Genomic DNA, 16,922 nt, shown 5'->3' with positions numbered 1-16,922 from the left:
CCATGCCATCACACTGCCTCCACTATGTTTCACAGATGATGTTGTATGCTTTGGATCATGAGCTGTTCCAAGCCTTCTTCATACTTTTTTCTTCCCGTCATTCTGGTACAGGTTGATCTTAACTTCAGCCATCCAAAGAATGCTATTCCAGAAGTGGTCTGACTTTTTTAGATGTTTTTTGGCAAAGTCTAATCTGGCCTTTCAATTCTTGAGGCTTATAAATGGTTTGCACCTTGTGGTGAACCCTCTGTATTTGCTCTCATGAATTCTTCTCTTGATTGTTGACTTTGACAATTACACACCTACCTTCTGGAGAGTGTTCTTCACTTGGCTGGATGTTGTGAAAGGGTTTTTCTTTACCATGGAGAGGACCCTCCGACCATCCACCACTGTTGTCCTCCGTGGACATCCAGGCCTTTTTATGTTGCTGAGCTCACCAGTGCATTCTTTACCAAACTGTTGATTTGGCCACTCCTAATGTTCCTGCTATCTCTCTGATGGATTTGTTTTGTTTTTGAAGCCTAACAATTGTCTGTTTCACTTGCATGGAGAGCTCCTTTGACCACATGATGTGGGTTCACAGCAACAGCTTCCAAATTCAAATGGCACACTTCATATCAAATCCAGAACTTTTACCTGCTTAATTGATGTAGAAATAGCAAAGGAATAGCCCAATCCAGTCCACGAAACAGCTTTTGAGTCAATTGTCCAATTACCTTGAAAAAGGGGGAGGTACATATTAAACAGCTGTAATTCCTTAACCTTTCCTCCAATTTTGATGAGAATACCCTCAAATTAAAGCTCAGAGTGTACACTTTAAGCCCATATTCATTATATAACTGCAACTCGAATATGTTTTGGTCAACAGCTAAAATAATAAAAATTGTGCCTGTGTCCAAATAAACATGGGCCTAACTGTATATACTGTACATGCAGTGATGGACAAAAATATTGGCACCCTGCATTTCTCCCAGCAAATTGTTGCAATTAATGCTTTGGTATTCTCATGTTTATTTATTTATTTATTTTTGCATTGGAGCAACATAAATAAGCAGAGAAAAAAAGGCAAATCTGAGACATTATACACAGAACTCCAAAAATGCACTGGACAAAATTATTGGCACCTTTTCTGTCTTAGTTAAAATGGGGAAAAGTTGACTCAACCTTTGTGTTGTGTGTCTACTGCATGTGTACCACACTGAGCATGGAGAAAATAAAGAAGAGTAAAGAATTGTCTGAGGATTTGAGTACCAAAGTTGTGGAAAGCATGGACTGTCTCAAGGCTACAAGTCCATCTCCAGACATCTTAACGTTCCTGTGTCCACTGTGCACAACACTGTCAATAAGTTTAATATTTTAGTTTAATTAGTTTGATTTTAGTTTAGTTTAAAGAAGTTTAATAGTTTCAAATAAAAGAACACTGTCAAACATTGTGGAGGTGTTACTGATATTTTGGGGTTGCTTTGCTGCCTCAGGCACTGGATTTCTGAATCAGTGTCAGAAAGCTGGGTCTCTGTCAGAGGTCATGGGTCTTACAGTAGGACAATAACCCAAAGCATGTTTCAAAAATAACCCATAAATGGTTTTTAGACAAAGCACTGGAGAGTTCAGAAGTGGCCAGCAATGAGCCCAGATCTGAATCCCATAGAGCACCTGTGGAGAGATCTCAAAACAGCAGTTGGGAGAAGAAACACTTCAAATTTGAAAGACCTGGAGCAGTTAACAAAAGAACAGGGGTCCAAAATGCCAGAGCTGTAAGAAACTCATTGATGGTTAAAGGAAGCGATTGATTTCCATAATTTTTTTTCCAAAGGGTGTACTACCAAATATTAAGTTGAGGGTGTCAATAATTTTTTCCAATACATTTTTGGAGTTATGTGTAGAATGTCTCAGATTTGTCTTTTTGTGTGTGTGTGTGTGTTGTTCCAATACAAACAAAAGAAATAAACATGAGATTATCAAAGCATTTGTAATTGCAACAATTTTCTGGGAGAAGTACCTGACAGAAATGCAGGGGTGCCAATATTTTTGTCCATGACTGTGTGTGTGTGTGTGTATATATATATATATATTGCTTGTTAACGTTATTAACGAAATGTCTGCTTATGTTATGCTAGCATTTTCATATTAGAGGTCCCTGGATTGGCAGAGAGTCTGAGTGGGCATCCCTGGGTTCCAAAATGTTGCCAACCACTGATGAACCTGTTATAGCATATAGTTTTACAATGGCAAAATACTTCCGCGCTCTCTAGTGACCAGTACATGTAAACACAAAGTTTTCTTTTTCCCTGGAGGCTACACTCATTATAGCATACTACTAGTAGTGATAGTGTGCTAGTGGTGTACTGTTCACAATATGCAAATCATTTTCATTAATATATATATTTATATAAATGGATGGCCTACTACATTTGGAAAAACTTACAGTATACAATCAAAGCATACTGCACATTGACTAATTTATCCCACAATGCAACAAACCCGTCCTGACTTACCATTTGAAACATATCCAAATTTCTACAAACATCTACATTCTGCAAACATCTACTCTGACTCATTAATTGATTGACCTGCCAAAAGTAAACATTTTCCACTGCAAAAAAAAGTTAAATAAAGGGGTCATATGACGTTGCTAAAAATAACATTATTTTGTGTATTTGGTGTAATGAAATGTGTTTATGCGGTTTAAGGTTAAAAAAACACATTATATTCCACATACTGTACATTATTGTTTCTCCTCTATGCCCTGCCTTTCTGAAACTCGTAGATTTTTACAAAGCTCATCATTCTGAAGAGCGAGGTGTGCTCTGATTGGCCAGATATCCAGTGCGTTTGTGATTGGCCGAATACCTCAAGCGTGTGATGAAAATGTTAGGTCCCTTCCCATGATGCCGTGTCCCGGTGTGACGAGACAAAACCAATAAAACCCATTACAAACAAGGCATTTGTAGCATCCAGTGGGGACATAATTACTGATTATAATGACTTATACTGTCTTTTTAAATGTTGCGCTGCATCGCACCGCGTAAACATAAAACCATGTCTGCATCTGTGATAGGAGAAATAACAAACAACAAGCGCTACTCTACACTGCTCAAAACTCGCGTTTGAATCGTCATTGGCAAATTCTTTAAATATGAAAACGTACTTACGGGCTGTGAGTCAGCATTATTTGTCAGAACACCGGCATTGTAGACTACTCTCCCAGGAAACAGTCATCATACTCCGTAAAATGTTCTGCACACATCTTAATATTTAGGTTGAACTGTTCTGGAACAGTGTTGTAAATACAACTTAACCACTGATTTCTAGTCGTGTCCTCTTTTGGAAGGCCAAACAAAGTAGTTTCACTTTCACAACAAAACACAGCGTCGGCGGCAGCAACAGTACTACAGCGAGAATCAAAGTTACGCCTTTCTTTGTGTAAACATTTGGGCGGTGTTCTGCAAATCTTCCCACACAGTGACGTAGACATGTGGGGTTGTGTTTAAACGTGGCGTTTTAGGAGGGCGTGGACCAGTCTTAACTTTTATAAAGAATATCTCTTTGGGTTTGAGACTTTAGTCTTTGCAACTTTAGGGATCTTATCTATTCACGAACAGCTTGTAACACTCCAAAGAGAAAGGAAAACTTGAAATCGCATAAGACCCCTTTAAATAATTGTATCTAATTCTGAGATAATTTTTCCTTTTGTTCTATATTGCATGTTATTTCTCAAATGTTTAATTGTATGCAGTATATGCAGAGCAGAATTCAATACAATTGTATTTCTTTTTTTGCTTGTTTGTTTTGAAAGATTTTCTTTTTTTTTTTGTTTTGTTCAGCAAGGATGCGTTAAAGGGGTCATATGATGCGATTTCAAGTTTTCCTTTCTCTTTGGAGTGCTACAAGCTGATTGTGCATAGATAAGATCCCTGAAGTTGCAAAGACTAAAGTCTCAAAACCAAAGAGATATTCTTTATCAAAGTTAAGACTCTGCCACGCCCCCCTAAAACGGCTCGTTCTAACACGCCCCCACATATCTACCTCACTATGTGGAAATTTTAGCATAATCCCGCCCAAATGCGCACGCAAAGAAAGAAGGCGTGGTTTCAGTAACCGCAGTTAGTTTTGAAGCAGCCATGTCAGGGAGACGCTGTGTGTTTCTAGGCGAAAGCAAAGGCACTTTATTTGGCCTTCCGAAAGTAGATGCATTTAGGAATCTTTAAGATCACTTACAACAGAACAGCAATGCATTTTATGGACGACCGTTTCGTGAACCTAGGAGAGGAGGTAATTCTGACTTTGCTATGACAATCTGGCGCTTCTGAATCAGCTACTGTTTTGTTATTAGTTTAAGTATTTGCTATTGACTGTTCAAATGCGGAGTATTGTGCATCGTGTGTGTGTGTGTGTGTGTGTGCGAGAGAGAGAGCGAGACACATCAGTGGAGTCAGCTGTCTTAAAAATAATGTGTTTTTTGAACATTAAAGCATGTCAACATATTCTGTTACACCAAATACACAAAATAATGATCTTTAAAAAAGCATCATATGACCCCTTTAAATTGATCAAACATGACAGTAAAGACATTTATAACATTATGAAAGATTTCCATTTCAAATAAATACTGTTCTTAGTAAGTTCCTACAAAAAAGCAAAATTGTTTTCAATAAGAAATAATGTTTCTTAAATACCAAATCAACACATTAGAATGATTTCTAAAGGAACATGTGACACTGAAGACTGGAGTAATGCTAAGTGATGTGTGGCCAAGTATGGTGACCCATACTTTGCAGATCACTTGGTTCAGTGTGAGGTCAGATCTGGTCTGGTCCAGTCAGGTCTGGTTGTAAGGCTCATTTGTGTGTGGAAGGTCACAGGAGGGGTTTGATAAGGTAAATCTTCTCTCCATGTTCGCTAGTGAAGATGGGAGCTTTCTTGTAGTGCTCTAACAGTTCATCCATAGCATTGAAGCGGCGTTGACCGATACAGTAAACTCCATTCGACAGCTGCACTTTGAAGTGTTTGTTCTTCCCAACTGCTTTTAGAGACACTGAGAAATCACTCGGCTAGAGAGGAGAGAGAAAGAAACAGAATTTCCATTTAGTGAATTTCAGCCTAGAGATGGCGCCATAAGCCCTAGATTCCTGGCGCCTCCCCAGCATTGCACATTTTTGATGTCTTTCTTATTTAACATTAAACTGTAAATGTCAAGCTTTTAAAAATGTACTCTTTGCAATTATGCTGGTTTCATATGGTTTTGAAAAACTTTTTAAAGAAAAGTTTAAACATTTTCCTCATACACAGGAATGTACACATCACAATCATTTGTTTTTATTTGCAAATGTTAAAATGTACTTTTTACAAACATCATTAATTTATAAATATTAAACTTTTAGGTCATACCACATGACAATTTTACAACAAACTAATCTTGACTTGTCAAAGTATCTGACATTTTAAGTTGTCCACAAAATGATGTCTAATGTCTAATAAATAACATATAAATGAAACAATTAGAATAAATGACTAAAAGCCAGGCAATTTTATCTTTAAAACTCTTTTAACTGTGAAGTGACCTTTAATTTGAAACAAAAGAAACCAGGGGAGTGGGGACTGACTTTATTGCATTAGCGATGCCACATTGCTCACAAATGATTGGTCCAATTTCAGTGGCGGCGTTGACCGATACAGTAAACTCCATTCGACAGCTGCACTTTGAAGTGTTTGTTCTTCCCAACTGCTTTCAGAGACACTGAGAAATCACTCGGCTAGAGAGGAGAGAGAAAGAAACAGAATTTCCATTTAGTGAATTTCAGCCTAGAGATGGCGCCATAAGCCCTAGATTCCTGGCGCCTCCCCAGCATTGCACATTTTTGATGTCTTTCTTATTTAACATAGCTGAATTAACTCATCAGCTGATTGACTTGAGCTGTATATATATATATATATATATACAGTAACAGTTTGAAAACAACTGCTCTAGATTGAAAAGCATGTTAATTTCAATGACATATGTCCACGATAAAGGAATGCATTAAACTGTAAATATCAACCTTTTAAAAATGTACCCTTTGCAATTATGCTGGTTTCATATGGTTTTGAAAAACTTTTTAAAGAAAAGTTTAAACATTTTCCTTATACACAGGAATGTACACATCACAATCATTTGTTTTTATTTGCAAATGTTAAAATGTACTTTTTACAAACATCATTAATTTATAAATATTAAACTTTTGGGTCATACCACATGACAATTTTACTGACCGTTATAGCTGCCCCTCCACCAGCCGTCACTGCATTTCTCCATCACCATCAGCCGGGCTCCCTTCACCAGGCTGAGCTCATCCTCCCGTTCTGCATTGTAGGTAAACTTCACCACCGCTGGTGTGTTCAGGTCATATATTCGTTCTACTCCGCCCCCATTAGACGAGTACTCATCTGTGCTCGGTGTTGGAGAGGCTTCCCGTGTGCTCGTTTTGCGTTTAGTTTTTCCCAAGCCTGAGAAAGAGAAAGAGAGAGGTAATTAGACATCAGACAAAGTCATTATGTAAAACGCAAGCCTCTGAGCTCTGCTAATTAGAAGTAGAGAAGAAAAGGGCAGGGATATTGATTAACGCTGTAAATTCATCAATACTAATAATTTCCTGCTGAAAGAAGACATGTGATATCATTACTGCAGCCCACCACATTTCCTCTTGGTGTCCTCTTTCTATCTTTCTCACATTCTTAAAACTCATCCATCACATCTCCAGTTGCTGCCAGCCATAAAAAAAATTGCATATATAGCGAAAATTTTCAGTTGGGTATGCATGTGTACTATTTTTTTTTTAAATAATATTGCGATTTAATATGCAATTATTTTTAAAGCTCTTTATGTTCTGTATTATTCAACAAAGACAAGCTATAAATCATTGTATAGTATGACCAACACAATATTAGATAGATTAAATGTTCGTTTCTGTAGGCCAGGCCTATATGTTACGATGAAAGTAGGTGATGCATGAATTGATATGAATTATATTTTTATTTAACAACTACAATCACAGTATATTGACTGATTTGTTGAATTTCCAACCTTGTAAGCATGTAATAATTATGACAACATAAAGCACTGACAAATAAGCCTGGTGTAAACATTAATATGAAAGTCAGTAACAAATCACACAAACTAAAATAGATTGCAGAAATATAAAAACAAATCTCTTGCTTTACCACACTACATTAGGTAATTCAAAGTCACTGTAATAAACATATGTAAACATGTGGACTGCACTTTTTAAACACTGTCTGTTAACTTTAGACCAGTGGTTCTCAAACTTTTTTGGTTGCGCCCCCCTTTAAACCTATAAAAAAAATTTTTTAAAAATCACAGAATCAGTTTTTGAACAGTAAGATTTTTAATGGTTTTTAAAGAAGTCTCTTCTGCTCACCAAGCCTGTATTTATTTGATCCAAAATATAGCAAAAGCAGTAATATTGTGAAATATTTTTACTATTTTAACTGTTTTCTATTTGAATATATTTTAAAATGTAATTTATTCCTGCGATTTCAAAGCTGAAAAATTATACTGACTCCAAGCTTTTGAATGGTATATGTATAATCATACAAAAGCTTTTTATTTCAGATAAATGCTGATCTTTGGATCTATTGGATCTTTCTTACTGTTAAAATTTTTTTGACTGGTAGTGTATGTATGTAGCCTATATATCACTCATATTAGGCTACATCTTGTTTTGGATACGAATAAAACGTCAGGTCCGACAATATCATGTCTTTTTTTATTTAAATCTAGCTTTATTCGCATTGGCCCATGGAAACCTCTATGAACACACTTGACTTGGCCAAAAAATCGTGGGGATGAATTTACGTTTTATTGAAAAGTGTTTACATATTCTACTCTCATGGCGCGAGCAAACATTAGGATAGGTTAGATGCCTGCCTCCGTTGCGAGTCCCTATCAAACACTTTACCGATTCAACTACTCTCTTCTTCTCCTCCTGCCTGGCTCTTTGGCCCGCATCACTCACCACAGAGCAAGCCTGTTCTTTATAATGCTGCTGTGAAAACGTGGGAATGTTTTCACAGCCGACGAGGAAGAAGTTGGGGTGATGCGATCTTTATATAGGCGGAGCAAAATACTTTATCGCTCCGTCTATAGCGCATTGTGATTGGGTGGTTTACGCTGTCAATACAGGAGACAAACCAATGGGCCACTGGCTGCTCCCTGTCCCTGCGTGATGGTCCTCTGCAAAAAAATAAACAAAAAAACATTTTGTCGGCCCCTTAAGTGCGTCGGCCTACCGGGAAAATGCCTGGTATGCCCGATTACCAATCCAGCCCTGGCGCGGACGTCTCCTTATGCTTTCTCTCACCGTATTTTGATGTTATACACTGATCGATCTTTAAGTCGAACACACCTCTTTACTCTCACATGTCATGTGACCGAGTGTAATCGCAGCCTCTGCGATTGAAAAATCTTGTTTTTTCATGTCGCGATATTATCCCAAATGCAATTAATCGTTCAGCCCTAATGTTTACCAAACAAATACAGTGTTGGTTTAACCACTGCATGTGCGTAACTTCATTGGAAACTTCCGGTTTTATATATTGTTGCTTTTGATAATAAACAGTCTCTTCTTTCAAATTCGGTTGCTTTCTTTTCAGGAAATTCAAACAGTAAATGCCGTTTTGACGCTCTTTGATGTAGCGCAACAGATCGCTGTATAAATGCCTCAGTTCAAACGGCAGCGCGAGCATCCCTTCCTCTTTACTACTAGTTTTAACACGAAATAAACATGAATGAACATCTCACGCCTAATGTAATCGCTTAATCAGTGTTTCAATCACGGAAAGACTTCAATAAAACAGCTTATAAACAAAGAGTTTATTTCAAAAACTGCATTGTGTGCAGTTTACAAGTTTGCATAAAATTTTTTTATTTGATTGTTGATTATAATTAAAAATAAACAGTAATTGAATTTAAGTTTGGGCTCTGTTGTTAATTGTAACCTTATAGTAATGTAGAGGTAGATTTTTTATCCCTAAGGACATTTTAATTATAATTTAATTTCTTTAAAGAGGGTGATTTTGCTGTACCGAAACTGTACGGAACCGTGACATCAAAACCGAGGTACTTACTGAACCATCATGTTTGTGTACCATTACACCCCTAAAATATATTTGTAATATATTTAAAAAAAAATTTCTGTGATCATGAAGCTGAATTTTCAATAGCCATTACTCGAGTCTTCAGTGTAGTTTATTTCAAAAACTGCATTGTGTGCAGTTTACAAGTTTGCATAAAATTTTTTTATTTGATTGTTGATTATAATTAAAAATAAACAGTAATTGAATTTAAGTTTGGGCTCTGTTGTTAATTGTAACCTTATAGTAATGTAGAGGTAGATTTTTTATCCCTAAGGACATTTTAATTATAATTTAATTTAATTTCTTTAAAGAGGGTGATTTTGCTGTACTGAAACTGTACGGAACCGTGACATCAAAACCGAGGTACTTACTGAACCATCATGTTTGTGTACCATTACACCCCTAAAATATATTTGTAATATATTTAAAAAAAATTTTCTGTGATCATGAAGCTGAATTTTCAATAGCCATTACTCGAGTCTTCAGTGTCACATGATCCTTCAGAAATCATTCCAATATGCTGATTATGCTGAAGGAAAACATTTCTTATTATTATAAAAAGTGAAAATAGCTATGCTGGTTCAAGAAAGTGTGGAAAAACAGATACAGTGTTTTTTTCCCCCAGGAACAAAATTTGAAGAGCAGCATTTATCCGGTGAATATTTTGTACCCTTCTAAATGTAATATTTGATCAATTTAATGCACTCTTGCTGAATAAAAGTATACATTTATTTTTAAAAAGTTCAAATATCTCATTGACTTTAAACTTCTAAATTTATAGTTTATACTGTGTTATTACACGGCTCTGTGGAATACTTGATTCTGATTGGTCAGTCACGACATTCCAAGGTATGTTATCCCTCGATAACAACCGGTAAAAAACGAATAACACAGGCTCATCCGGGTAATTGAAGTCGGCGCTATACGCTTGCTAGGAACTGTTTTTTCTTGGTGGAAGCTTTGCGTTTGTTTAGCTAATAAAATATTAAAACTCAATTTGAAATTGTGTACAATTATTTAATTATGTCATCCTGATATCGCAGACTTGCGCTCTCGTTTCATACAAATGCAGCTGCTGCCATTTTAAATTAAATTAAAATTATGAATTTAGCAGACGCTTTTATCCAAAGCAACTACAGTGCATTTAGACTATACATTTTTTATCAATATGTGTATTCCCTGTGAATTGACCTTTGCGCTGCTAAATCAATGCTCTACCACTGAGCCACAGGAACATTTTGCGACAATTGTTTTGTACGCTGTAACAAACTGGTCAGATTATAAAACATGTTCGTCTTAAATCTTTTATCGCCATAATTATTTATGTGGTGAAACGTTGTGTAATAAGTGGTTTGACAGCATCGTATCGTTTGAACTTGCCGCTTGCTCGCAACTGCTGTTCACGGAAGCTTTGCATTCAAATATTTCAACTCAAATAAATATTTCTTGTCTAATTGTTTACCTATGTTGCAAGCAGCCATGTAATAAGCGGGATAATGTGCATCCAGCCGGTTGTTGTTGCAGAATGACCCCCTTCAGGGTGATACAAGACTCTTCCGCTGTATTCTGCGATAACAACTGGCTGGATGTACATTATCCCTTACTTAAGACAATGTTGTCTAAATTTCATATAACCCTTGATAGCCCTAAAAATAGATTTAGTCTTTTTCTCTTAAAATTTCCAAGGAAAAGGCAGTCCACCCATATTTTTTTCTTTCTTTATTTCTCAGTTAAATCACAGCGTAAGAGGAAAACTGCTTTTAGTACAGAAAATAATGCACTAAAACAATGCTCTTTCTAAAACAGAGTGCAGGAGAGCCGTAATATTTAGGCCCATTTCACACAACACACATCCTTTAATAACGGCCACAATGAGAAGGCGGACCACATTTACACATCTAAACAATGAATAATTTACACAGAAAGGAACCCCAAACTGAAATGTAGATTTATACAGCTTAAATCACCTGGATTCAGTCAGACATGAACAGAAGGTGTTTGTGTGCCTATCACTGCATGTAAAACTTGCCCGATACATGTATTTTTTTCAAACAATAGGTGAGCAGTCCAATATTTTATGTTGCTGCATAAAAGCCTACATTGCAAAATATTGTGTTGATAAATAGGCTTGCAGTGCATTTTCAATTTGTTTTTTAAAGCACCAAATGCTTGCACCAATGCTATGCAGAGCTATGCAGATAAGTCCTGCTTATCTGGACATTCTGAATACTGCAACCTGTTAATATGGGCAGTGAAATAATGTATGTGATAGAGACCTCACCTCCGTGTTGCTTGGAGTATAAACACAATAAAATAAAACAAAACAGCAGAGACACTTAGCATAGTGACCCACCTGGAATTCACTAAAACAGAGCACACACGTAACACAATTAAAACACAACAGTACCCAGCAGTTTCCTTCCTGCAACAGCAGATCCACACACCTGATTGCACACACTCATCTCACCACTGCTTTCCTCACTCAGTAAACAACACACACACTTGCTCTACCTCCACCCCTAAGATCCCCCTCCATCTCAATGCACACCTGCAGCGCATACTAAATGACAATAACTCCCTCTCTATAATATGAAAGAATAAGAGGAAAGAGAGAAAGAGTGCAGGTGTTCACATGTCCACTCAACTGAGAAGAGAGAGTAGAGGTGGCCTAGTTTTAGAAGCAAAAAGGAGCATGATATAGTAAATGTGTATTTTTAAGTGTGTGTTGCAAGACAGGGATGCCAAGGAGGATGGTGTACATTCACACATGGTGCATTTCCATTCAACTGACGAGGAAATGTGTCTGGTATTGAACATTTCTAATGACTAGAATGGAGCTAAATTCTAAACATATCCCCCCCCCCCCAAAACTGATTCTAAAAATACATTTTGATTATTAAAACAAAACTGTCAACTTAAAACTTTAGTACTTTTTAACTTACAGATCCACAAAAATGACGATGTGTACTCTTCTACCTCATCTCATACTGCTTATCTATACTGTATAAATATAATAAACAAGAACTCACACAGACAGACATCACGTCAGTGACACTGTGTGAGAAAATGGACGTGTGGTGTGACACTGAGAGCGTGAGAACTGTCAGTTGTGTGAGTCTCACGCTGAATGCATGAGAGTTGGCAGAAGCCCTGTAAATAAGAAAGGGAATTAAATATTCAAGAGACAATGACATGAGTCTAGTACTTTATACATTAAACATATCGCATGTTTTTAATTTCTGAATTAACTAGGGCTGGACCAGAATATTCAATTATTCGAATATTCGTTCAGTGGGTTGGCATTCGATTTTCAATTTTGAGATTCGAATATTCTTTTCTTTTTTTCCAAACACCTGGCAACCCCCGCAAAACGGTTCTCATTCGCGCATGAATATGAATCGCTGAGTGAACGTCATGATTCAGTTAATCTGGAAGAGAAGACAAAAGTGCCGAAGACCTCAGCTGTTAGGGAGCACTTTAAATTGAGTGAGGACAAGACAAAGGCAGTAAAGCCCTGCACGGACCTCAAATTTAGGCCCCAGCCCGGCCCTGGCCCGAGAAGCTCAGGCCCCGGCCCTTGTCCGACAGCTTATCAGAATTACCGGCCCGAGCCCGAGCTCCACCCCGACCCAAGCCCATCTTTTTTTCCCCCTTTTCTCCCAAAACAGCTTATACTACTCTTTCAGATATTAAAATAGATAAATGATTATATTTCGTTTAGTTTTTTTATTAAGTTAATTTGGAAAAACGTTTGGAGCATTTTCGTTCGTTAAATATAAGTTTTTGTTTTTTAAAGTAGCCTAACGACCAAGCGCCAGACAGTGAGCTGGTCGCCTATGTTTGATCAATGTAGCCTTCTCAAATCATCACGACTTGCCTAAAATAAAATCTAGATATACTAAAACAGTTCAAGCATATACAAATGTTTAAACGTTAACCTGCACTATAATAAATGTGCGCTATAGGCTATCCAAGTTTGTGCGAAGAGTGGAAGCTGAAGCTCACTTTGCAGGACATAAAGGCGCCAGCGCAATCACTTGCATTTTTTTTTCAGTGGAAACAAATTAAAATAGCCTACGCTGTCATTTTTGCTCATAAAGGTATAATGAATAATGCATCATTATTCATTATACCTGGGGAATAGATCATTATAGATCACGGGGAAGTCATGGCCTAATGGTTAGAGAGTCGGACTCATAACCCAAAGGTTGTGGGTTTGAGTCTCGTACCGGCAGGAATTGTAGGTGGGGGGAGTGAATGTACAGCGCTCTCTCACCTTCAATACCACGACTGAGGTGCCCTTGAGCAAGGCACCGAACCCCCAACTGCTCCCCGGGCGCCGCAGCATAAATGGCTGCCCACTGCTCCGGGTGTGTGTTCACGGTGTGTGTGTTCACTGCTGTGTGTGTGCACTTTGGATGGGTAAATGCAGAGCACTAATTCCGAGTATGGGTCACCATACTTGGCCACATGTCACGTCACATCATTCGGAACTGTAAAGGGTATACTTGTATTTGTGTGCACTCACAATATCAACAAAACATTGTGCTTTTTTAAAATAAAGAAAACAAACATGATGCGCTTTCTGCCGTCTAGTCTTGAACAGGAGCGCTTCACAAAAATGAATCGAAACTCAGCGAATACATGCCTCACAGACATGATAAATAAATCTATAGAAAGCTTTAAATTACCACTTAACAAAATAAAACAAATCGAAAACAAAAACTCTTTCATTATAATCATAATCCGTAAAGATGCACTTCTCTCTAAAGGTGTGTCTAATGAAGAGATGGGAGTCAGGATCGTCATCTTCATCTTTGCGACATGGACTCAGAAAACACTAGTTTATTAGTAAATAATTCAAATATCTCCTTACTATTTCCCCCTGACACATTCATGGCATTTACTTTTGATGGGGCTTTGCGGCAAGCTTTGCGTGCATTTGAACGCAGAACTCTTCAGCTGCGCTGACGGCACGCATGCTGCTGCTGCTGCTGGCAGGACACTAAACAGAGCCGCTCTTGACAGCACGGTCTGTGTTGTTTCCACCAGCGCAGCTATTTTTTCATCACTAATTGATGGATGTCTAAAATATAAAAACTAGGAGAAGCCTAAAACAGGCCCAAGGCCCGGCCCGCGTCTAAACTATGACATGAAAATTGGCCTGAAGCCCGGCCCGAGGGGCGTAAAAAAGTCAGGGCCGTCGGGCCCTGGCTGAAATGCAGGGCTCCAGTGTGCCAAATATGCGATTTTAAACTGGCCTACCACAACAACACATCAAGTTTGAAAAATCACCTGAGTTCTGTAAGTACGCCTATAGTATATTGTTGGTGTAAAAAAACGTGCTGCTTTTATCTGCCATGTTAATCAGTAATTTTACACATGATAAAAACATGCACTTAATTTGCCTGGAAAATACTTACGAATACGGCAGTCATAAAAAACGTACAGTAGCCCAGCCTAATAATAATTTGTCTATATTAAAAGTTTTGCTCTTAACAGACCTGTGTGTTTTGTATCACTAGTGCAGTGTCCGTTTTCGAAGCATATAAGCCCTGCCCGCGTGAGGTGCACCGCTTCCGGTTCGCGCTGTTCTGTAGTTTATTAAAAGTGTATTAATTCTGAACGTGTCGCGTGTCCATATTGCACCAAAATGCGACACTGCACTCCCTTGGGTCCGCAGCAACACACCCGCCACGTGTGAAGTCGACTGGATGAACGGTTCTTGACATAATAAAAATGCAAACAGACACACAGAAATTCCTGCCTTTATTAGAGAGAAGATGTTCAGCCCCTGACCTTCGAATATTCGGTGTTGATTACTACCGAAGCTTCGAAGCTTAAAAAATGGTATTCGGACCAGCCCTAGAATTACAATTAATTTTTATATTTTGGGGGAGTACTCAGTGCTCCAAGTGGGCCGGTACTCACCGGTATCTTTTTCATTTCATTTTTTTCTTGCATACCGCCACTTATCACATGTTGCCGATAGTTTGTTAACTATCAAGAGTTAAATCATCAGTGTCTGGGTTATTAGTAATGGCAATATATAAATTGAAAGTATTGGAAGTTTGAACCGATTTGACATAAGCCATCGATAATGATGTAATCTGAGATTATTTACTAAAATAAAAAGGAAAACCTTTTAAATATGTAGATTTCATTTTTCTGTGCAAACATATTTTAATTATCCCTTATTTTTCAAAAGTATAACAAATAATTTGTGTATTTATACTTGGATATAAAAGCTGCAGTCGGTTAATTAAGGAAATCGTGCCTCGACTGAACCTTTGTCAAGTCAAATCATGATAAAACACATGGTTTGGACACGGCCATCTTTGATATTTACTTTAGTCACTGTCGCTATGGTTACAGCTAACAGTCACAAACAGAATTCCTACATTCTGCTACTTTTATGATGTCATGGACTTGAACAATAACTTTGGATCGTATGTTTGATTAGTGTGAACAAGATATATTTTTATTTATGAAGGTAAATCTATATAAAAAATTACATTAATACAGCAAAAATTATCGACTTGTTCAATTCCATAAAAACATTTTTCTTAAAGGAATCTCTTAAACATGTTCTGCTTTGTTTCTTTCCAACTTCATGTCACTGCCATGAATGTTAAGAGTGGCAAGAAAGACAGACAGAGTAAAGGTTAGCTAATTCTGAATTTATAAAAAAATCTGAATGTGTAGTATATACAGTAAATACATTAAAAACTGTATTACTTGTGTTAAAGTGCAGCATGAATCTTACATGTGGAAAATGTCACTGTATTTCTGAAAATGTTCTTCGCTTCTTTCTTTGCATGGTTCTTTCTATCTACATGTCATGGTTTGAGCCGTCACAATAGCAAACTTGGTGGTCAATGTCATATGACAATAAAAGGTAAGTCAAATCTCAAAGTTTTATGAATACATCAAAATACTCTTATATTCTGAAAAATCATTATATTTCTAAGCATATTTCCTGTTTCTTTCTTTCTATTTCCAACTAAATGCCACGGTTTGAGCCGTCACAATGGCAAACACAAAGAGAGCTGAGACAGCAAAAAAAGGCAAGTCCATTCTTAAAGTTTTTTCATATGAATAAATTAAAAACTGTAATAACTCTCAATCTTATGTTTTTTTAAATCTCTGTATTTTTGAAAATGTTTTTCTGTTTTTCTTTCTTTGCATTACTCGTTCTGTCTACATGCCATGGTTTGAGGTGCCACAATGGTAATTATGCTAAGAAAGATCATGTGACAGCATGAAAAACCTGTATTAACTTGTGTTAAACTGCAACATGAATCTTTTATTATTATTATTATTATTATAGAAAATCAGTATATTTCTGAGCATATTCTTCTCTGTTTCTTTGTTTGCATGACTCTTTCCAACTACATGCCACAGTTTGATCTGGCACAGTGATGTGGTAAAGTAAATCATCTTACAGCAATATAAGATAAATCCAATCTGAATGTTTTGTGTATGAATACAAAAAAAAAAGTATTAACTTATTTCATTACATTTCTGAACATTTTCTTCTGTTCTTTGCATACCTCTTTCCAACTACATGCCACGGTTTGAGCCGTCACAATGTCAAACATGGTAATACATCAAAATACTGTTAATTTGTGTTAAAGTGCAGCATGATTTATTATTCTAAAAAAATCACTGTATATCTGAACATGTTCTTCGCCGTTTCTTTTTTTGCTTGATTCTTTCTACATGCCATGTTTGAGCCATCACAATGGCAGACTTGGTAAAAAATGTCATATGGCAGCAATAAAAGATAA

The 16,922-nt window shown here is 37.1% G+C and overlaps 1 protein-coding gene across 1 annotated transcript in view; it reads right to left on the bottom strand.

Moving 5' to 3' along the window:
* Positions 1–6,241: 6,241 nt before the first annotated feature.
* Positions 6,242–16,922, bottom strand: part of LOC107596325 (cytoplasmic protein NCK2-like) — a 50,052-nt gene continuing 39,371 nt past the window's right edge. The window contains exon 4 of the mRNA XM_016287034.1: positions 6,242–6,483. Within this exon, the coding sequence (XP_016142520.1) occupies positions 6,242–6,483 (242 nt within the window). The remainder of the gene's footprint in view (positions 6,484–16,922) is intronic.

This window comes from Sinocyclocheilus grahami, unplaced genomic scaffold (genome assembly GCF_001515645.1).
Source record: "Sinocyclocheilus grahami isolate Dianchi unplaced genomic scaffold, SAMN03320097.WGS_v1.1 scaffold217.1, whole genome shotgun sequence".
NCBI classification, from domain to species: domain Eukaryota; kingdom Metazoa; phylum Chordata; class Actinopteri; order Cypriniformes; family Cyprinidae; genus Sinocyclocheilus; species Sinocyclocheilus grahami.
The sequence above is the reverse complement of the archived record's forward strand: the minus strand, read 5'-3'. Positions and strand labels throughout refer to the sequence as shown.